We start from the raw sequence: 23,218 nt of genomic DNA on the forward strand, positions 1-23,218 counted from the left end.
CTCAATGAATCTAAAAAGGTCAAGATCAAGCCCACCCCATCAAGGCCAAAAGCTCCCCTCTATTCCTCCCCAGTCACATACCAAACTCTCAACTTTTCACTGAGGCTTCTGAATTAAATAGATGAACTGCAAGGGATGGGGCTTAATGTCCCAAAGTGTCCAGAAATCAATTTGAAGGCAAATTCAGGTACATTCTGGCACCGCAATGTACCTGTACTTCAGTACTTACCTTAGGATGCCTTAGGCCAGTGTTTCTCAACTCCAGTCCTCAAGGCAACCCAACAGGTCATGTTTTCAGGATTTCCCTCAGATGAAACAGCTGTGGTAATTACTGAGGCAATGAAACTAATCAACTCACCTGTGGAAAATAATGGCAAGCCTGAAAACATGACCTGTTGGGGCGCCTTGAGGACTGGAGTTGAGAAACATTGCCTTAGGCAACTTTTATGCCAGGTCAAGTTCACTTTAAATAGAACTGGATATCTGCTCTGTACAAGGGCACAGCACATTTCTACGGCACCATGTATCTTGATATACCTGCCCTGAAGCGAGCAACGCTTTTGAGCAATGGCAGTTCATTGTGCTGGGGTTAAAATCTTGGTCCTGCAAGGCAATAGCTAAAAGACAAGGTTGCCTTTAAGCAGGAGTCATCTTCCAATTTTATTTTCTGGGCTGCTTGTGGATACTAATCCTCACTAACGAAAGTTAAATACCGTGACTTACAAGAGTGCCAGGAGAGCAAAAGTTAATTCAAGCAGCAAGTATAATGCAGGACCGAGTTACAACTCAAGAGCCATTTCTGTACTACATGTAATAACAATATCGGCCTCCCCTGGGATTTGGAAATATAAAAGAAGGGTAAGGGGTTTTAAGAGGCTCAGAGGGAGTGTCACGGTGCATGTTTTGCTATCGCCTGCTAATCCTCTCTGAGAGTTTCCTAATCTGCCTTGTGAGATGTCAGAATTGAGTTTGAAAAGAGAGCACAAGATGCTGCAATGGTTATTGGAGTGAGGGTCTGTGCTAAAAGGATCAGGAGGTGCTGGCTGGAGGGGGCTGGGTAAAGGATAAAGCTGGAGGTCTAATCAAATCAGCTGGGAAAGCTGCAGTCTCTCAGCAGTAACCTTGCCAATCAGGAAGGGAAAGAATCATGCCTGCGCACACTAATCCCTGGGTGTCCTTCACCCCATCCAAATCATGAGGCAACCCCCAAAACACTATTACATAGTAGCACAGTCACATTCAGACTTTCCCATAGTCTCAGACTTTTAGGTATAAGGCAAGAGCAACGTGGAACAGATCAGCAGTTTTAAATGTAGCACATAAAATCGTTAACACAACTGTAACCAATCCTGACACTAAGTAATAGGCACACTGACCGCATTATAAGCTTGGTGTGCTGGTAAGTGTATTTTACTGGCGTGACTAGTCTTACACCTGTAGGTCAGGCTTTCGTTGTATGCTGGGAAGGTACAGATGGGAGGTGGAGTGGTGTCCTTAGGGAGAGATATTTATGGTTATTGATCTGTGGTGAGAGCAGTAAGGAGGGAGGACTCTGCCCTCAATTAACTTATGAATCTGAATCCAATACAGCCGGAGCGCTGACCTCGTGCCTCGCTCTGCCTGTGCTCATTACAGTTACTGAGACCTCTTTACCCCTCCCGGACCTGATCCCACGAGCAGACTGAGAGCCTGACTGATAGCCGGCCTGTGACATCACTCACTCACTGCCAATAACAATTGACCAAACCACTATGGCATCACGTATATATTAAGCTGCCAGCTGGACAAGGATGGTGGAGGAGGAGGGGGAGACAATGTTCTTTCTACCATGGATGCTTAAAGAATCAAGTTTCAATAGACCAGGGATATGCAATTAGCGGACCTCCAGCTGCTGCAGAACTACAAGTCCTATGAGGCATAGCAAGACTGACAGCCACAAGCATGACACCCAGAGGCAGAGGCATGATGGGACTTGTAGTTTTGCAACAGCTGGAGGTCCGCTAATTGCATATCACTGCAATAGATGTACACATAGAAATATGAAGAAACAGATGTGTTACACCTTTAGCAACCAGTCTTGTATCAGACTGGATTGTATGGGCAACACACACCACACACACTTCTCAGTTTAAACCAAGTATTTTTCCTTCTATATTGATGGATAAAAGGGGTTAGGAGAGTTTTCCCGAGACTCATATCTATATTTGTATTGAAGGGATACTTGATGTTTTACCACCTATTTTAGTCTTAAAGCGTTTGTTACCCCAACACTTCATATTCCTGATAGGTGCTTGCTGTACCAAGTACTTGAGTATGAGAAAGTCTACTGCTTGCTTTGTATTGCTTCCTTTGTGTGAAATCCCTGGTGTTCCAGCTACTCCCCTTCATTTCCTATTAAAACTGACCACACTAAACAGGAGAGCACACAGTAGTCAGTTCTCTAGCTATGCTGGGAACTCAACCTGCTCTCCTCCAACAATCAGACATGTCCTGACACATTTCCACTGCACAGCTATCCATTGGGAAGCTCAGTGTGCTGCTTCTCCTCCTCCTCCTCCTCCTCTTCCCCCCAGCCCTAATTCAGCTGGGAACAGAGGGAATGTGAAAAAAAAAAAAAAAGTATAATTTTTTTCTATATCTATACAAAAAGTTTTGTCTTTCGTTTCAATTTTAAACTGAATGGGTTGTTTTACAAGGTGATTGTTTACAATCACTTCAAAGTGTTACTAAACCCACAACAGTAAAATCAGTCTGTAAATACAGCTTGGCATGCTTGTTATACTCACTGTGGAACTTTAGGGGTTAATCTTCTGCACTGTGTGAAAAGGCTGTTTTATCCTGTATGCATAGATCCTCCCCGTCTATCTAGGGAAGGCCAGCTAACACGGGCAGGGTAGCCGACCTGCACATGCTCAGTTGTGTCTTTTATGCTGGAGAGCACATTTACTTGTTCTTAGATCTAGCCAAGTCACATGATATTGACATCACACATGTGAGTGTGTATACAGGCTGTGGTGGAACTGGAAATCTCCCCCTACCTGAACTATCAGCACTGGAGAAACTGTGCAATTTATCATGTAACCGTGGTACACAGATCATTCAAAAAGGTATATAGTGGCAGTATTTTCATCTAAAAAGAAGATTTATAAGTTGTGGGCACTGCGGGGAGGCGGATGAACCATTTTCATATTACTGGGTTTAGAAACACTTAAAGAATTACAACTTGCCGACTGGCTCACGCCGATATACGTCGGCAAAGTGGCACGTTCCCCCGAATCGCCATAGGGGTACGTCTTCCCCCTTTAGAGCCACTGGAGGTGGGGGACCTGATGCGGGTGGCCGGCTGACGCAATCGCTGCTGGCCCCCCCGTCATTGCGGGAACGAGAGATCGAACGGGGATTTACACACAAATCCCTGTTCTGTCAGGGGAGAGGAGACATATCGTAGGAGTAGGAACAACGATATGTCTCCTCCCCCAGTCAGTCCTATCCCCATACAGTTAGAAACACTAACTAGGGAACACATTTAACCCATTGATCGCCCCCTAGTGTTAACCCCTTCCCTGCCATTTACACAGTAATTGGTGCATTTTTATAGCTCTGATCGTTGTATAAATGTCAATGGTCCCAAAAATGTGTCAAAAGTGTCCGATCTGTCCCCTGCCATGTCGCAGTACTGAAGGGAAAAAAAAAAAAAAAAAAAAAATCGCAGATCACCGCCATTTCGTTTGGGTACAATGTCGCATGACCACGCAATTGTCAGTTAAAGTGACGCAGCACAGTATCACAAAAAAGGGCCTGGTCATTAAATAGCCAAATCTTCCGGTCTGTAAGTAGTTAAAGTGATATTAAAGGCTTGGCTTAAAAAACAAAAACAAAAAAAAACCAAAAAAAACAAAACACACAATAAGCATATCATACTTACCTGCTCTGTGCAGTGGCTTTGCACAGAGCAGCCCTGATCCTCCTCTTCTTGGGTCCCCCAATGGCGCTCCTGGCCCCTCCCTCCTGCTAAGTGCCCCCAGAGCAAGCAGCTTGCTCTGGGTGTATCCATTTCACACACAGAGCCGTGGCTCGGTCCCACCCCCCTCTCCTCATTGGCTCACTGGCTGTAATTGACAGCAGCGGGAGCCAATGGCGTCTGCTGCCATCTCAGTCAATGAGGAGGGAGAGTCCCCGGAGAGCCGAGGCTCTCGTGCACATCGCTGGATTGCAATGGGGCTCAGGTACGTTATGGGGGTTTGCTGCACACAGTAGGTTTTTTTTATCGTAATGCATAGAATGCCTTAAAGTGGTATTAAACTTAAAACCAACAACGTAATACAGTTTATTGCAGCTTTCTAATTATTAGATGTGGAGGCTGCATTCGTTTTCTTTTTTTTTTTTTAGGCATTTTCCCTATGTTTTTACCTGGTGATCTGGCCAGTAGCACACCTGCGTTAGGGCTCAGGCACACTGCAGCTCAAAAAAAAAAATAAAAATAAAAAGCTGCCTTTGAGCTTTTTTCTGCCTATAAAAGCTTGAAGAAGCTTGCTCTTTTTTGTGCTCTCTCACATTTTTATTGAGTCCTTTCAATCTTTTTCATTTTTTTCACAAACCCTCCTAGATAGTATTTTCTTAACCACTGTATAAACAAAACAAAAAGCTGGACCAAATGTTTTTGCACACTTTCATGCATTTTTGAGCTCTCTGGGGCACTAGCTCCTCTCAAAAACACAAGTTTGATGGGGGTCTTTTCTGCCTGTAAGAGCAAATGCCAGAAAAACCTTGAAAAAGCCCTAGTGTGCATGGACACATTGGCCAACATAGAGGGGAGTTTCTAGGCAGAAAAAAAAAAATAAGAGCTAAAAAGCCTGTAGGAGCTGCTTCCTTGAACTCCTTTGAGCTGCAGTGTGCATGAGCCCTTAGAGCGCCCGCACTCTGGATGAAAGAGCACAGGGGGCACATTCAACAGCAGAATTGGCAGTCTGGGGGAGGCGAGCATTAGATGTACGAGCAGATTTAAATACACTAACAAACTTAAGTTGAACTCCAGCTAATACTTTTTAAGCAGTTACAGCAAACAGTTTTTCTCCTTCTGCGATAACAGGTTTACATCAATAAATAAAACTGATCATTGCAAGCACCCCTGACAGTGTGGTTTGTCTCATCCCTGTTACTTGATACATCTGTAAGACGGCTAGTTCTTTTAAAAACAACAGATTTACTGGCTGGATCACCAGATTAAAGATTTATTTTTTTTGCTGCTGTGACCCAACTTGTTGGGAGGGTGGCTATGCTCGTTTTCTATAATTCTGCTGTAGGTAGGAACATAGCCACATCCGCTTGCTCGCTCCAGAGATGGACTAGGAACTATGGACCAAGAGATGCTTAACTTGTGTACAGCAGTGCGCATGACCGCAACTAATGTGCAGTACTCCTACCAACAGAAATGAGTGTCCAGAGGAGAAATTCTGGAGTTCAGACAACATTACAAGGAGGCCAAAAAAACACAGTAAGCGTCAATATCATGAAAAATGGATTACAGGGCCATTAGGTAATGGATGTTTATGGATTACTTTTGGAGAATAAGGATATCGTTTAGTATCTATTTAGGCCTTTTCAACAAAGCAAAGTATTTTGGGCAGCACAATGGGAAAGTGGTTAGCACTTCCCACCTGGCAGCACTAGGGCTGTCGGTTCGAATCCCAACCACTACCTGTCTGGAGCTTGCATGTTCTCCCTGTGCGGATTTCCTCCCACACTACAAATACATGCTGGTAGGTTAACTGGCTCCTGTCTAAATTGGCCCTAGTATGTGTATGTATGAATGTGAGTTAGGGACCTTAGATTGTGAGCTCCTTAAAGACAGGGACTGATGGGAATGTGCAATATATATGTAAAGCACCATGTAAATTGTCAACGCTGTACAAGTACCTGTAATAATACATTTTTGATGACATGCAAATATTTGCTGCCTCTCTGTAGTTTACAAGGTCATACATCTTATGAAGTTTATTGTAAAATATACATAAAGGGTTCTACTGTGTGTTCTACTAAGAATATTTCATTATAAGCTGAAACTGTAAATGTGATCCAGTTATTTTATTATATAGGGAATGGAAATCTATCCACCAAGACCTGGAAGCAGGAGAACCTCTGTGCTCTCAGGATGTCTGGGCTGCAGGTTGTTGTCAGTAATGAGATGGATTTGGCAATGGATTGAGCGCTCAATAATAATGTTGTTTGTGAGAATCTCTCCCCGTGGAGACGCTCACTCTGCTATTTATTATCTCTGGATTGTCTTCCTCTGAAAGCTTTAAAAAGACCCCCACCCTGCTACTTGTCTCATCCCCCATCCCTACAGCACCATTTATTTATAACCACTTCTTCTACCATCCAAGTCTTGTACGGCAAGGAGGTTGAATTTAAAGAGGGTATCCTATAAAACTGGTTCACAGGTTGCTTCCCAGTCCCCAAAATGTTCACAGTGTTGCCTGAAAAGGTTCCAGAACAAAGCTGCAGTGCAACACAACAAAAAAGCACTTACGGCTTGGACTAAAACCGAGAAAAAAAAAATGATTAGTTTAGGCATTGTGCTGGCTACCTGCTACCTGGATCAGGAACTCACATCTCATCAATAACACAAGAGGACTACTTGTGTGGACTGGAGTGTTAGATTAACAAATTGCTGGTTATGCAGCAAAATAGATTTGTTTGTGGAAATAAAACAGAATAAATATGACTTACACACTTTAAAAGGGTAAGTCAAATCAAAAGTGATATTTTGATGCCAATTAGATTGTGGAGAACCGAATCATCTACTTGATTCACACATCTCCTGTACAAACAAGAAAATTACAGAATAGTACAGAACACTGGAACATAAGATGCGTCTTCAGGTGTTCAAAAGGGGCTTAAAAGGAAATCTCCTCTGAGATCATCACACTTTGATGTAAAAAGAGATGGCTCCGCATTCCCCGCTGTCCAGCCTGTTATTACCAACAGGACAAGAAGGGGCTGTAACAGGCAGAAGCAGGTTATACAGAGAACTAAAACCACAAATGGTCTGAAGGGAAGTCAAACTTAATGAAGAATACTGGACACCGGGGTACATGATGGAGAACACTGCACACCAATGTCAGAGTTTAGTGTTGCTCGTCATGTGACAAACAATGGTGGGATCTTTGTAACATAAAACTAAAGTCCAACTGCTACAATACAAGGATATCCATAGAGCACCACTCCAGCTGTATGTCACAATGCAGTTTCATATTTCACCAGGAGACGGAGATGCAGGCAAAATTTTAAGTTCCAACTTACAGCAATGGCCTGTTCACACAGCGTGTGCCTTATTGTGCAAATAAAATATAAAATGTCTGCTTTTTTCAATGCACCCCAACGCAGCTCACTAGTGTGAACTAGACCCATAGGACAGAAGGCAAATTGCTGTGTTCTTCTAAAGGAATGTTGTTTGGCAATACTGCTTTTGTAAAATGAGCCCCAGCATGAAATGCTTACCTGCAGGTTTATGTGAGCATTATGGAAGAGAAGTTTAGACACTAGCTCTGTATGTCCTCTGTCACAGGCCCAGTGGAGAAGGCAGCGACCCTGTAAAAAAAATTAACAGCAGTTATACAGGACTTCATAAATAAATGTGACTTCTGATTGATCCTGTACACAAGCCCTCCAAGTGTCCAAAATAACATTTTGTATTATAACCAGAACAAAGTCAATATTTCCTTCTTTTAACCTTTACTTTCAATAGGTAGTCTAAATCTGTTTAAAATCTCCCCCTCCCAGTCTTAGATATCTTGGTTATAGAGGCCTAGTGAGCAAGATGCAATGTATGGGTGTGAAACTATAAAACAAAAATAAATTGAAATAAAAGGGCACGATAATCTGATACATTTTTGAATTCTTCATAAGCTAGGGATACTACAGTAGTTTAAATTCATTTTTTTTTCTCATTAATCTCCACTCAGTACTCTTTAATGAGAAAGTGAAAATAGAAGAAGTTTACAAATGTGTGTGAATGTATGAAAAAGGAAAAAACTGAAATCACATTGGCATAAGATCCCTTTCACACTGGGGCCGCCAGTGCGTTAGCGGTAAAGCCACGCTCGGTTTGGGCCACTAGCAGGGTGCTTTTAACCCCCGCTAGCGGGCGAAGAACGGGTTAAAAACGCTGTGTTGCGGCGCTTACGAATCACTGCCCATTCAATGCAATGGGCAGGGGCGTTTTGGGAGCGCTGACCGCCCCAAAGATGCTGCTTGCAGGAATTTTTTCTAATATCCTGCAAGCACACCGCCCCAGTGTGAAATCACTCAAGCTTTCACATTCGGGTGGCATGGGAGCCAGTTTTCAGGCGCTATTTCTAACGCTAAAACACCTGAAAACTGCCTCAGTGTGAAAGGGGTCTAAGTATTCATTCTCCATTTCTCTTGATCATTGCTGAGAGGTTTCTTCTACACCTTTATTAAAAGCCACCTGTGGCCAATTAAATTGATTGGACAGGATTTGGAAAGGCACACACCTCTCTATAAAAAGGCCTCACAGCTGACAATGCATACTGTATCAGAGCAAAAGCCATGAGGTGAAAGGAACTGCCTACAGAGCTCAGAGATAGGATTACTGCAAGGCTACAAAAAAATTCTGCTGCACTTACAGTTCCCAAAGAGCACAGTACACAAAAAAAAAAAACTCTTGCTTCTGTAGACACAGTAAAATTGGCTATGAAGCCTAAAAACGGTGATTTCCAAGCTTTAGCCCCTCTTCACATCAGCATGCCAACTCACAGCCTATTGCCGGCAATGGCACTGTCCCAATCGGTGTGACGCCGACTTTGCAGCGCTGCACCGATTTCCAAAAGTAGTTCCTGCACTACCTTTGGGGAGATTTCAATAGACTGTGCATGAACCTGATCGCCCCCAAACTCGCACTGAAATGCAGGTTTGAAATTGTGCGAGTTCAGCTATGAACATACCCTTAGTCAGTTGTGTAGAATGCCCAAAAGACTAAAGCTGCCCATACATTACTCATTTTTTTTTGCCTTCTGCCAGCTGGCTGAACAGAAAAAACTTCCAAATTCGACCTTATAGTGTTGTACCGCAAATGTCCGTTGCATGGTATGAACGGGGTTATGCCCCTCGGTAGATTAGATCAAGATGTGTCCGCTTGCAGGACACTATTACATAGGGGCAAAGCCCAAACATGAAAAGTGGGTGTGGGGAAGGTAAGGGGGGTAGGATAGAAAAAAAAGACAGAAATAAAGAGAAAGGGGATGCACCGTCAGTCATTCAGACCTTAAAAACAATCATTACGGTTGAAACATGCTCGGGGAGTTGCCCACTCCCATATTGTTGGCCCAGGGTTCCCAAGTCTCCCTGAACTGGGATGAGGTGTCCAATATGGAGCTCACCATCTTCTTTTGGGACATAATCCAGGATATTTTGCGTTTTGGCCGCTATGATTGAGATCTTGGGAAGCTTCCAGGCTTTAGCTATGGTGAGTTTGGCACCCATAAAGAATATTAGTTTTTGAGAGAATTTCGGAAACTTGGGAATTAACCTGTTGAGAAAAGCTGTTGAGGGAGACTTGGGACCACAAGTCCCGTGACTTTGGATGTTATTTGGAAGATCTTGTTCCAGAAGCTTCTGATTTTGGGGCATTCCCACCATATGTACATCATGGTTCCCCTCATTTGGCACCCTCGGAAGCATAAGGGGGAAACTGAAGGAAACATGGTGGAGAGCCTAATGCCCCATACACACGGTCGGAGTTTGATGGGAGCTTGTTGTCGGAAATTCCGACCGTGTGTAGGCTCCATCAGACCGCGTTCTTGATGTTCAGAATTTCCGAAAAGATTTGTGTGACCATGTGTATGCAAGACAAGTTTGAGCCAACATCCATCGGAAAAAATCCATTGATTTTGTTGTCGGAATGTCCGATCCTGTGTACGGGGCATTAGGGGGTCATATACCATCTGGTGATGACCTTCAGACTGGCTTCTTCTAGTTATATATTGAGGATACCCTTAAATGATCTGGAAAAGGCTTTGTGCCAGGTGTCCAGGTCCCAAGTTTCCTGTGTATCTGCCTCCCATGCCAGCATATATGGGGATTTCCGGCTTTTTAGAGCAAGTGACAAATAATGGAAATCCCTCCCCTCTGCTCCAGAAGTTGTCCGCACCATTGTTCGTAGGGGGTGAATTGGGGAGGCTCAGGTTTCATAGACCAGATAGAGTGTAGGTAGTGTGACAGTTGTTGAAATATGAATCTCTCTGGATCGGATAGATCCAGAATTTTAATACAATCGGGAAGGGAGATGGGTCCTGCAGAAGTGAAATAGTGCCCGATCCGGTACATCCCCTTATCTAGCCACCACCGAAATGCTCAGATGTCCATGCATGAGTGAAATTCCGGGTTATGGAAAATGTGTGCTAAGGGTTTGCATGGTGAAATTAAAGATGGATATTTCCTGAGTTTATCCTATATCGCTAAAGTATGTCACAGGGAAGGTGATAGGATAGGAGGCCTTGCCTTGGGAGAGCACCATAGGAGAAAGTCCAGAGTGAAGGATCGCACCGCCTGCCTCTCAATGTCTATCCATTCTAGAATAAACCGTGGATAGCTGAGCTAGTCTAGCTGCTTGGTAGTACAAGAACAGATTAGGGAGGCCCAATCCCCCTTTATTCCTCAGTCTAAATAGGGTTTGCCGTGCTAGGCGATGGCCAGATTTACCCCAGATAAATTGAACTACTTTACTTTGGAACGATGAAAGATGGTCCTTTTTTATGGATATTGGGAGTGAGCGAAAGAGGTATAGGAGTCTAGGGAGTAGGGTCATTTTGATAGAATTAATCCTGCCCAACCAAGAGAGTTGATGTGGAGACCACTGTTTGAGATCTGTTTCTAGTTTTTTGTAGATGGGGGGGGGAATAATTAGCTTGGTAGAATTGTTCAAATTTGGGGATAAGATTTATTCCGAGATAACGGATGGAGGATTCACTCCACGAAAAGTGAAATGAATCCTTCAACTGGGCCATCAGAGACGGCTGGAGAGAGATGTTAAGTGCTTGTGACTTGGTATAGTTAACTTGTAGACCCGAGATCCCAGAGAAATCTTCCAGGAGTTTACATATGACTGGTAGGGATGTGGTGGGGGAGATAACAAAGAGGATGAGATCGTCTGCGAACAGGCCACATTTATGGACGTTGGGCCCACATCTGACACCTGCTATGTTTGGGTTGGTGCGAATAGCAATTGCTAGCGATTCAATTGTATAGCAAAGATCAGCGGTGATAGAGGGAATCCCTGGGGCGTTCCTCTTGCTATTTTGATGGTATCAGAATATAGCCCTTGTAATTTGATCTTGGCCTCGGGAGTAGAGTATAGAGATTTGATGAGGAGTCCTGTAAATCAAGGGCCGAAGCCCCAAAGTTCCAAATAAGTATGACGAAGAGACAGAGTCGAACGCCTTTTGCAGATCTAATGACAGCAGCATCTCGGCTTGATCATGACTGCCATCCCACCCAGATTGTAAGATAGAAACCACATCCACTGCTCTTCTAATTTGGTCAGGGCCTTGTCTTCCGGGAATGAACCCTACTTGATCTTTGTGTATGTATGTATGTTTCAATAAAAGACACTAGGTGATCGGCCATGACTTTGGTCATTATTTTTAGATCATTATTGATCAGGGATATGGGTCTATAGTTAATTAGTTCGCCTGGGTCCTTGTCTGGTTTTGGGATGACGGTAATGAACGTGGCATTCAGCTACGCATCCAGGGGTTCACCTTTTGGTTTTGGAATTGATAAATTTTGCTAAGTATGGTGCTATTGTGTCTGTGCAAAGGCTTTATAGTAGAGAATAGAGAACCCGTCTGGACAAGGGGCATAGTTTTTCTTTAGGTTTTTTAATCACCTCTAACACTTCCTCCATTCTGACTGGAGCTTCAAGCCTGTCTCTCTATGTTCCTCCGATAAATTGGGTATAGGTAGATTTTCTAGGATTTTGGGTCGATCAGGGGTTCTTTTCACCCTCTGTCCGCTATACAAGTCAGCGTAGAATTTGTGAAATGCTTCCATGATGCTAAGGGGGTTTGTCGTGGGTGGTTAGCCAGCTATGTTTATTTTGGGGAAGGTGTATGTGCGGGTGTGTGGTGTAAGTTTTGAGGCCAAGAGAGACCTAGGCTTGTCCTTTTGATGGTAGTATGTTGCCCCTTGCCATCTGATACTTTTTGCCTGCATTTGCTATTAGTGCTAGGTTTAGTTCAAGGCGGGCTGAATCAAGGCGGGACGGGGGGAAGCGACGTGGGTCTCTCGTGTTCCAGACGAAGCGCCTAGAAGTTCCTTTCCAGGTTCTCAATGTCAACCTTTTTCGCTCTTTTAATTTGGGATGCGATTTGGATAATTTTGCCTTTAATAGCGGCTTTATGCGCCGCCCATACGGTCTCTGCCGAGATGTCAGTGGTGTCGTTCAGTAAAAAATATTCAGAGATGGCCTTTTCAATTTCTATTTTTCTGATGGGGTCCGAGGGGGATTGTTTCATTTAATCGCCAGTAGGGAGATTTAGCTTGAGGGGTTTGGTTGTTTATCGCAATACTCCTCATGGAATGGTCTGACCAGACCGTGTCTATGATTTGTGCTTTACTGACTGAGGGAATAAGGGCATTCGAGACCAGAAGGTGATCAATTCTGGCATAGGACTGATGTGCATGTCAGAAATGCGTGTAATCCTTTTTGGTGGGGTTCAGTTCTCTCCAGATGTCTGTGAGGCCCTGCTGATATATCATTTTAGCAATCTTTTAACTACTCCTGGTTGGGTGGATGGCTTGTGCATGGGGGGGGTTTGGATTTATCTAGGCCCTGATCGAAGGCTACGTTTCAGTCACCGCCTAGGATTATGGAGCCATCTAATAGGGGACCCAAGGTTTTAAGTAGTTTACTGAAGAATTTCAGTTGGCCTGAGTTGGGGGCGTAATAGGACACCAAGGAGTATAGACGGCCATCAATTGTATGCTTTTGATTAGGATATACCTCCCCAACTTCAGAGAGAACTTTCCAACTTCAGAGAGAACCTGTAGTTCCTTGAAATGAGAACAGCCACCCCTCTAGTTTTTATCTTCTGCACTAGCTAAGAAAAACAGGGAGAATTGGGCATGAATGAAGGTGTGCTTGTGATCGGGAAGTGTGTTTCCTGCAGGAATAGGACATCCATTTTGCGTGATTTCATATAGTCTAGTACCTTCATACGTTTGGAGGGGGAGATTAAACCCTGAGCGGTGTGGGTTGCTACTCTTAACGGAGTGGCTGGTGGGTCAGAACTAGCCATGGAGCTGGAGGGTCGGGCTCATTCCCAATCTACCATCACTTACCTGGCTGAAGCATCGATGCTGGTCTTGGGGTCTCGCATGATGTGGGAACGGTGGCCACCTGTGGCGAGGTTGTCTGCCATAGGTCCGACAGATGACTGCAAGAGAGAGTGGTGAGCATAGAATAGAGAAGGAGGGGAGGAGGGGAAAGGGAAGGAGGGGAACCCAAGCCCGCTAGGGGCCTGAGTGAGCATCAAGTAAATTGAGACCTGCTGCTCTATAACCTAGTGAACACGTCCGTTCCCTTCAAGCAGGGTGGACACCTAACCCAGTGAGAAGATATCACCAAATCCATGGGGTAGGGGGAGGCGCGGCATCACTGCCCCAACCTCTGCGCACCTCAGAAATAACTGTAAAAAAAGGGAACAGCATTATAATTTGGAGGGTCAGGAGGCTCTGGGGGCGCATCCCCAAGTGCACCCCCCCCCAGAAATATAAACAGGAGGGGGGGCTTGGGCCTCCCAAGAACCCGCCTCGGGGAAACAGGGATCACTAGGTATATAAAAACAGCAGACTAACAACAATAACGTCCATGTAATCAAACTGGAACTTGGAAAGGAAAAGAGAAGGAAAAAAAAAAACTTAGATTGCTTCTTGAACTGCAATAATAGGGCACAAAGAGGGAGGATATAAAGAAGCAAAGGGTAAGGCCGAAAAAGGAAAAAAAAAAAAAAGGGGGGGGGGGATGAAAAGTTCGGGCAAAAGTAAGGGGCTAACCGCCCCAGTGTCTCCTGGAACTCGGGTGGGAGTCTAAAAAGCAAATCCTTTTAGACTGTTGCCAAGAAGCTTGCCTCGAAGTGTCATGGTGGTTTGGTTTCCTTGGATCTTTTGAATTTGGGTTTGTCCCAAACATTTGTCAGGGGGCTCGCTGGAGAGGGGCGCTTGGCGGACCCTGCAGGGGAGTTAGCGAGGTCCATCTGCCTCTTGTGAGATGAGGCAAAGATCTAATAGGAGCCGTTCTTCTTGGAAGCTGTGAAAAGAGTGCATCTTGCCCTTGTAGTCAAACTTCAGAGCAAAGGGGAAGGCCCACCTATATTTTAATGTCACATTGAGACAATACTGTAAGTAGGGATTTCAAGGCTCTCCTTTTTTGTATCGTGGTCAGTGAGATATCTGCGAACACTTGAATGGCGTGCCCCCGGCAAGTGAGAGGGTTTTGATGTCTGCACAGCTTCATCACCTCTTCCTTCACCGAAAAGTAGTGGCGTTTTACCACAATGTCCTTGGGTGTGCCATCTTTCCTGGGGGGGTCCCAGAGTTCTGTGTGCTCGATCGAGGAGATGTTAGGGATCAGCTGCCGGAGAAAGTCTTGCACCACAGGCATGGTGTCAGTGATCGATTCTGGGAGTCCCCCGATTCTGAAGTTTTCCCTTCTGGACTTGTTCTCTAGGTCATCGATCCGGGATAATGCAGTATCCAGTTGATCCTGCAGGACCTGGATGTGATCAGAATTCTGTGTGGTTTTTGAGATTGTTTCGTCAAGTTTATTTTCAATCACTTCCATCCTTGTGCCTAGTATCTAGGTCCTCCCTTATATCACCAGTTATTTTGGCTGCAGTCTGGGCTAAGCCTCTGTCTAGTAGTGCTGACAGCTGTGAGAAAAGGTCTGGGGCTGAAAGCATTGTGTGGGGGGTAATTTCTGTCATGACAGGCCTGTCTGCAGTGTGAAGTGATGTAGGCCCAAGAGGAGAGTTAAGGAGTTCCTCCATGGAGTGCTCGATCAGGGATTCCGTGGAGGCTGGGGAGTGAGCCATGCTCATTAGGGTACTCACGGGGTCCCAGGAGTGTTGATGGCAGGTCACTGAGGCATAGGATTGCCTGGCTCCAGGGGACTCCTCAGCACTTGGCGCGTGTGTCTACATGGCGCCCGCCATCTTGGATTCGGCTCGCTCGCTTGCTGCCCTGAATTGTGGTCCCAGGTCTCTCCTGGTCGGACCCGCTGACATGGGCGTGTGCCCCAGGCATTCCGGTAGATGAGGCAGGTGTCGCAGTCCCTGGGCCCCGGATCCCCGCTAGGTGCACCGGGTGGTCGAAGCAGCGCGGCACTCCTGGCTTAAGCAGCCATGTTGGAGCAGTCCATGCATGCGCCTGCCTTTATAATTGTTTTTCACACAAATAGAGCTTTCTTTTGGTGGTATTTATGCTAAAACAAAAAAGACTGAAAATGTTGAAATGTATTTATTTATTTATTTTTTTAGTTTCTATCAGAATATTTTGTAAATAAGTAATTTTTTTTCATTCACTAATGTGGCACGAATATGCAGCACTGATGGTCAGCACTTATGGGCAATGATGGGCTGCTGACGGGCACTGTTGGGGCTTCACTGATGATCAGTGCCCTGATTATCTGTACAGGTCTGCCCTGTGGGGAAATGCCGCTGATCGCCTCTCCTTTTCTCACTCTGTCAGTGTGAGGTGAGGAGAGCTGATAACCAGCATTTCCTTGTTTCCATGTGCTCAGCTATGATTGGACACTGATCACATTGATAAAGAGCATCATCGGCTCTTTACCGAGACAGGGATCACACCATCCCAGTGGGCGCACAAGCGTGATGAGACTGGGGCAACGTCATATAATGTTGTCCCAGAGCATCCCACCCACTGTCATTTGTCTATACGGTGGGCGGGAGGTAGTCAAAGAAGGGATGAACTTGAGCACGTCTAGGATCTGTAGTAGAGACTTTTTTTTTTTTTTTTTGGGCAGGTTGAAGAGTTTTCATGGTTTTCACTTAGAAAAACAGGAACATAATGCATCCCTTTGGCTTGGCTCTAAAGCTTGCCACATGTGGATCAAAATTTGGGCAGTTCAGTAGGAGAGGAGAGTTCTGCCTTTTTAGAATGGAGTTTACAGATCCCACCAAAGCCTGGGGGAAATTTGTTGAAAAGCGGGCAGGTGGGTGGGAGTCCGTTCATTCCTCTCCTGCACAATTAGATCCCTTTCGGGGTGCAGGGAGAGGAGACGGATCTATAACCCAAGACCCACTAAGTTTCCAGCTCACGAGTTGTTATTCTACATGAACCCCAGGACATAGAAAAACTAGCGCCAGATAACATGACATATCTATAGATCTTCTTCATACGACATTGTACTGCTCTATATTTTTTCTCTTGCATGGGTATGTCTTGTTTATTCTTTCAAAAACAATAAAAACATTTGAAATGAAAAACAAACCGTGCAATTGTAATTCAAAGTGTGACATCGCTGAAATCTGAAAATTGGCCTGGGCAGGAAGGGGGTAAAAGTACCCAGTATTGAAGTGGTTAAAAGATTAGGCAAACAATCTAATCAGCATCACCATGCACCTTTTGAAGTCTACTAGATGTCACAGAAATAAGCAAAGTCTCATAGGGAGATTTACAAAAACTGGTGCACACAAAGTGTGCATAATGATCAGTTAAATAGATGACGGTAATTCCGCGCTTAGGAGGTTAGAGACATGAAAGGACTGCTGCCCCCCTAAAAATGAAAATCACCTAGGTGAAATACAATATGCAAAATGTTTTAAACAGGGGAATTGGCGCTGTCCGGCTAAATATACATATATGGTGAATTCATACAAGTAAAAAACAAAAAAAACAAACGTACGTATATAAAAAATAATAAGGCTATTATTAATATGGTGCGTATGACCAATGAATTGCGGGGGCTGAGGTATATCAAAGTGCAGACAATACACCCAGCAAATGTAATGTAATAAGGTGCAATGTGCTCCTAAAGTATATGTATATGTGCCAATATCTCAATATATACCAAATGTCAATATGTATATAGGAATGTGCAAAGTGCAAACAATACACCCAACAAATGTAATGTAATAAAGTGCAACGTGCTCCTAAAGTATATGTATATGTGCCAATATCTCAATATATACCAAATATCAATATGTATATAGGAATGTGCCCAAAGGTTGAGAAAGGGCAAAAAAGCAAGAAATCCAGAATACAAGCAATTATGGCAATAAAAACAAACAATTTTAGCAATGAAAAACAATTTTAGCAATAAAAAATCCCCAGCATATGTGCATAAAAGGTCCAAAAAACAATTTCTTGGAGAGTAAAAAAAATGTGTGTAGAGAAAACAAAAAATCTATAAAAAGTGAGTGTCCAAAATCAAAGTCCTAAAGTGTATCCTTCTGGTGAAGAAAAACGTGGTCTCAGCATTAACTGGTGTTGTCCCCGTTCTTCACTGCACCCCCACTCGTGCTTACACTCACCGGACTGCCTAACCCCTGCAGGAGTAAAAGGCATATGTAGAAAATCCTACGATGGCGAATCCAGGAAGCGTTCCTCCGTCCGGGGGTGCTCTATCCTTCTCTGATATTTTAGTTTCCCCAATAATAAACATCCATATGAAGTGAGGAAAGAAAAAACTTCATAGCGTGAATCCGAATAATTGGAGTTTATTATTAAAAATATGATAAAAATAGTTAAAACCAGTGATAAACATAGGAGCTAACAGCGCTCCAATAGCCGGCTCACAGCTGACGGGCAGCGTGGTGTGGCGTGCGTTCTGGATTCACGCTATGAAGTTTTTTCTTTCCTCACTTCATATGGATGTTTACTATTGGGGAAACTACAATATCAGAGAAGGATAGAGCACCCCCGGACGGAGGACCGCTTCCTGGATTCGCCATCGTAGGATTTTCTACATATGCCTTTTACCCCTGCAGGGGTTAGGCAGTCCGGTGAGTGTAAGCACGAGTGGGGGTGCAGTGAAGAACGGGGACAACACCAGTTAATGCTGAGACTACGTTTTTCTTCACCAGAAGGATACACTTTAGGACTTTGATTTTGGACACGCACTTTTTATAGATTTTTTGTTTTCTCTACACACATTTTTTTCACTCTCCAAGAAATTGTTTTTTGGACCTTTTATGCACATATGCTGGGGATTTTTTATTGCTAAAATTGTTTTTCATTGCTAAAATTGTTTGTTTTTATTGCCATAATTGCTTGTATTCTGGATTTCTTGCTTTTTTGCCCTTTCTCAACCTTTGGGCACATTCCTATATACATATTGATATTTGGTATATATTGAGATATTGGCACATATACATATACTTTAGGAGCACGTTGCACTTTATTACACTACATTTGTTGGGTGTATTGTTTGCACTTTGCACATTCCTATATACATATTGACATTTGGTATATATTGAGATATTGACACATATACATATACTTTAGGAGCACATTGCCTCTTATTACATTACATTACATTTGCTGGGTGTATTGTCTGCACTTTGATATACCTCAGCCCCCCCCCGCAATTCACTGGTCATACGCACCATATTAATAATAGCCTTATTATTTTTTATATACGTACATTTGTTTTTTACTTGTATGAATTCACCATATATGTACATTTAGCCGGACAGCGCCAATTCCCCTGTTTAAAACATAATGATCAGTTAGTTATGATGCAGCGGGGAGAGGAGCAGATCAGCGCTAGTGAGGGCTGACTGGCAGGGGGGGGGGGGTCGAGGGGAAGGACAGAGGGAGACAGAAGAGCTGCAGATAGTAGTGGATGACGCAGGCACGTACACTGACCACGGTGTCAGGGCTCAGTAAGCCCTGATATATCATGGGTCAGCATACAGGAGGGGAGGGTAGAGACTGGCATGATCAACCAGGTGATATAGGGGCCAAAATACACATCAGTGTGCGGTCATTCATGCTTTAAAGGAACAGGATCTATTTTTTGTTTTTTGTGAGTTAACAAACGCTTTAAAGTGTTACTAAACCAAGGACCCCATATTCACTATATATGGTCTCCACAGTACATGGAAATGCAATAGTTTTAGTAAACCTAAACTGATAAATACCTTTAGGGCCCTTTCACACAGGCTTTCTGATCAGGTCCGCCTGTCAGTTTTTCAGGAGGACCCGATTGGACCCTCCATTCACCCCTATGGAGCGGCGGATGTCAGCTGACACTCACCACTATCCCTTCTGATCCTGTCCACCAAATCCAGACAAATGGTGGTTCTATTTTCCATTTGTCTGGCGGATTAAATATGATCAGGTGAAAAACGGACAGGTGGTCCGTTTTCACCTGATTATCCCATAGATGAGAGTGTGACTGCTCCGCTCTGTACAGGGGAGCGTAGACAGACCTGTCATCCACCTGCTCAGCAGAGCGATCCCCCGCTGAGCAAGTGGAGGCACCCGTGTGAAAGGGGCCTTAATCATCAGCAGTTAAAGCAGTCTTGTGACTTTGCGTCTGGTTAAAGCTAGTATGGCGTGAGATTCATATTTTGTATACCAATGCAATGCATAAATTAAAAAGAGAAGGCCGTCTCCAGCAGTGTAGTTTCACGCCTTGGGAAACGCAGAAAAAGGTCTTAACATACAAAGTGGTCATAAGGGCAAAAAGCTTTTTTACCTTAATGCATTCTCTGCATGAAGGTAAAAAAACCTGTCAAAAAGCTTGTAGTCTAAAGCCCTGTGTATTCCAGTGACGAAGCAAAAAAGAAGCAAAAAAGATTGAAAGCCCACTGCCCAAAAAATCCCACAATTCTTTGTCGTTAGACTGTGTCTCAAAAAGGCAGCTACGGTTGCCAAACCATTTTGTAGTTCTCCAATACAATGAATAGAGGTCAAAATTACAACTAAACAGTACATTTATAAACCACGTAACTACACTGAAATTTAAATATAGCTACTTTGAAAATATTTCACTGCAACTTCTACTTACTAGATTAATAGCAAAATGATATCACAAGCATGAATGATCCGATAGTCTTTAGGTAAAATGACTTCACATCACAAATGGATAAAATATGCAACCAGTGGGCTGCTTAATGTGAAAGTCTAGATCATATCACCAATACCTCAGGGATATTCATATAAAATGGTAAGCACACAGTATCCCCTCCCAATCCTCATTAATTCCCTGTGTCTCAGGCCATGAATTGATAATTGCGGCCCAGACTGAAAAGAGAACATATGCCGGAACTACTGAAAGCAGAAAAAATTAAATGGATACATCATAATATAACCTAAACAATAAATGGTTTCAACTACTATTTAGGAAAAAATAAAAATGTGGTATAATCCACCTGGATGCACAGGTAGTTGTGAGGATACACAACATATTTCAAAATTGAGCATAGGCATTTAGATTTGTTTTACTCTTAGGTGTGACGGGGTTAATAGTAATTTCCAACGGTTCACTTTGAAATACAAACACACACACATACCTGACAGTAGAAGTACACCATACCAAAATATTTTAATAGGATATTTATTTTCTGCCTCAGTTGATCAGTATACCAGCTGAAGCAATTATAGGGCACTTTCACACGGATTCATTTTTACCTTGCTAAAAACGAAAAATGCAATATTTCCCTTTCAATCCCATGGGACTTTTCACACCACTTCATGGTGCAGTGTGTGCTGCATTGTGCTTTTCAAAATTGCACCAAAAACGCAGCTTCTCACTGAAATGAATGGAAAATGTACCCAAAAACACATAAAAAAAAAAACAAAAAAACAAACAGACAGCAGTTGCATTTTGGTGTATTTTTTAAATCACATGTCCAAGTTTCACAGGTGCATGCCAATCAGAAAATGCATATGCGTTTTCAATGCCTTTTTTTCAATGGAGCATTGTGAAAGCACCCATAAGGTTCCATTTGGGCTTGTTTGAAAAAGGTATCACATGCTGCAATCACTGATCACACTGATCACACTGGGGATAAAAAAACAAAACAAAACAAAAACAAAAACAAAAAAAAAACACACAAAATACCCAATGATCGTATTAAAAGTTATGTGGGCACTATAAAGCTATCCTTTTAGACGCAGAACTGTCAGTGGCAGCAGCAGATAAAATATTCTACATCAGCCACTACCCATTACCAGACTCCAGTGACGTTGAGATACAGGGCATGCTGTGAGAAAAGTATCATTTCATTTTTGATGTTCTTTCAAGCTAGTTAACACAAACCTTTAGGCTGGGTTCACACTAATGCAAATTGGATGCGGTTTCTCCGCATCCAATTTGCATGTCAGGAGATTGTGATTGGCTCTCTATGGAGCCGGTTCACACATCTCCGGAGCAGCTCCGGTGCAAATTGCACAGGAGTCCTGTGCGTCTTCTGGTCCGTTTCAGGTCCAAAAATTCGAATTTTTTCCAGGAAATCAGACACTTTATTAAAAAGTGCAGGCACACTGAGTTAAGTCCAAGGAAGTACATGACATCTCCTGAACCAATCTCTATTGATAATCTGACAGGTTTATGGCTCTGCAGGAGAATCCACTTACACACTGGACTGTGAGAGATGACAGAGGCACACACAGCAGCTATGCCTGCCCCTCCCCTCTGCTGCCCATTCAGAGAAGCCTTGGTATTCTGTGAATGAGTTCACATAATACCAAGGCTTCAGTGATTGAGCAGGAGGAGGAGGGAGGAGGGAGGATAGAGGGGGGAGGGGCATAGCAGCTGCACTGACTAATGTTAAAGATGCTTAGACCTGAAGCATCAGCGCCGGGCTTCCAGAAATACTGCACAACTCTTCCAGAAAGTGCAATAAAACTGTCAGATGTAAATGGCAATAAGCCTAAGCTAGAAGAGGTCATGCAGCTCCTTGAACTTAACTCATAGTTTACCATCACTTTTTACAAGGAGCTGAATTCATGGAATTCAGCTTTAACTTTTAGATGCATTTGAGGCACACAAGAATGTATTCACTGCAAACATTAGGATCCGCTCACAATATGGGTTATGTTAACAAAACACATTACTGTGCGTGAAGACATGCTGGATTAAGGCATGAGCTATGAGTAAGGCAATTTTTTGACAGAAATGTGTTAGTATTGGTTGCGCTATGGAACATTTTACTCTTTGGAATTAATAAAGAAGCAGCTTTTTTTATACTCACCTTATTGCCGACATGTCGTGATTTAGAGGTCTATACACAAACAGATGGAGACTGCTGGTCTAACACAGTGAAGTTTAAGTCTTAGCCTGGGAGTTGTTTATCAGGTTGCAGTACCTTAAACCCACTTTGAACTGAATGCTGGGTTAAGGCAGCCTATTCATTTTGAATGGATTGGTAGTGCACCTTAAGGCTGGGTTCACACCTTTCTCACAAAATTCGGGCTGAAATCGGACCTGAAACTGAACCAGCATGCACCGGACCCCTGCTGTGAGCTGCATGTGGCTCATATGTGAACCGAGCCTAAAGGAAATCTGTTGTGATTATTGGGGCCGCCATTGCTGACCTCTTTTTGGGGGATGCTAATGCTCTAGCCTTTGTAATTATGCTTAGAATGTCTGACCTGAAACCTGTATATAGCCAAGGAGGTCTGACAGTCATTTAGAGCATGCATGTTCTAGGTCTATGAAGTCAAACACAGCCAGGTATCTGGCATTTTCAGGAAAAAGGTCTTCAATGGCAGCAGCCCCCGCTGTTTTCTTGCGGTAGAGGAACTTAAAAAAAAAAAAAAAAAAAAAAACACACAACACAGCCTTTAACCCCCCCCTTTTATTGTATATGGTGGTGCACTGCAGCCATGGTGTGTTGCTCATTCCTGTGTATGGATTTGGATACCATTCTAAAATGTATGACACTGTGGAACATGCGTTTTACCAAAAATTACTAAAAAGTCCAGGTCTGAATGCAATTACCGGTAAATGAAAAGACTGTCACTAATGCATACCTCATCATCTGCCACATTCACATCAATTGCCCCTGTAGCCAGGGCCTGTGATATATGTGCGACGTCATTCTCCCGGCAGTAGTCAAAGATGTCTTTATCCTCATCCCTGGGGGAACAAAGACTTGAACATAAGACTCACTAATGGCACACATTTTGACATAGATACATCAGTAGGAACTCCTAGTTTGATTCA

The 23,218-nt window shown here is 43.5% G+C and overlaps 1 protein-coding gene across 3 annotated transcripts in view; it reads right to left on the minus strand.

Moving 5' to 3' along the window:
- ACBD6 (acyl-CoA binding domain containing 6) overlaps positions 1-23,218 on the minus strand; it is a 146,594-nt gene that overhangs the window by 34,489 nt on the left and 88,887 nt on the right. For all 3 annotated transcript variants that reach the window (XM_073593333.1, XM_073593334.1, XM_073593335.1), the window contains exons 5-6: positions 23,026-23,131; positions 7,501-7,590 (exon numbers count right to left, since the gene is read on the minus strand). In XM_073593333.1, the coding sequence (XP_073449434.1) occupies positions 7,501-7,590; positions 23,026-23,131 (196 nt within the window). The remainder of the gene's footprint in view (positions 1-7,500; positions 7,591-23,025; positions 23,132-23,218) is intronic.

Source organism: Aquarana catesbeiana, linkage group LG07 (genome assembly GCF_042186555.1).
Source record: "Aquarana catesbeiana isolate 2022-GZ linkage group LG07, ASM4218655v1, whole genome shotgun sequence".
NCBI lineage: Eukaryota > Metazoa > Chordata > Amphibia > Anura > Ranidae > Aquarana > Aquarana catesbeiana.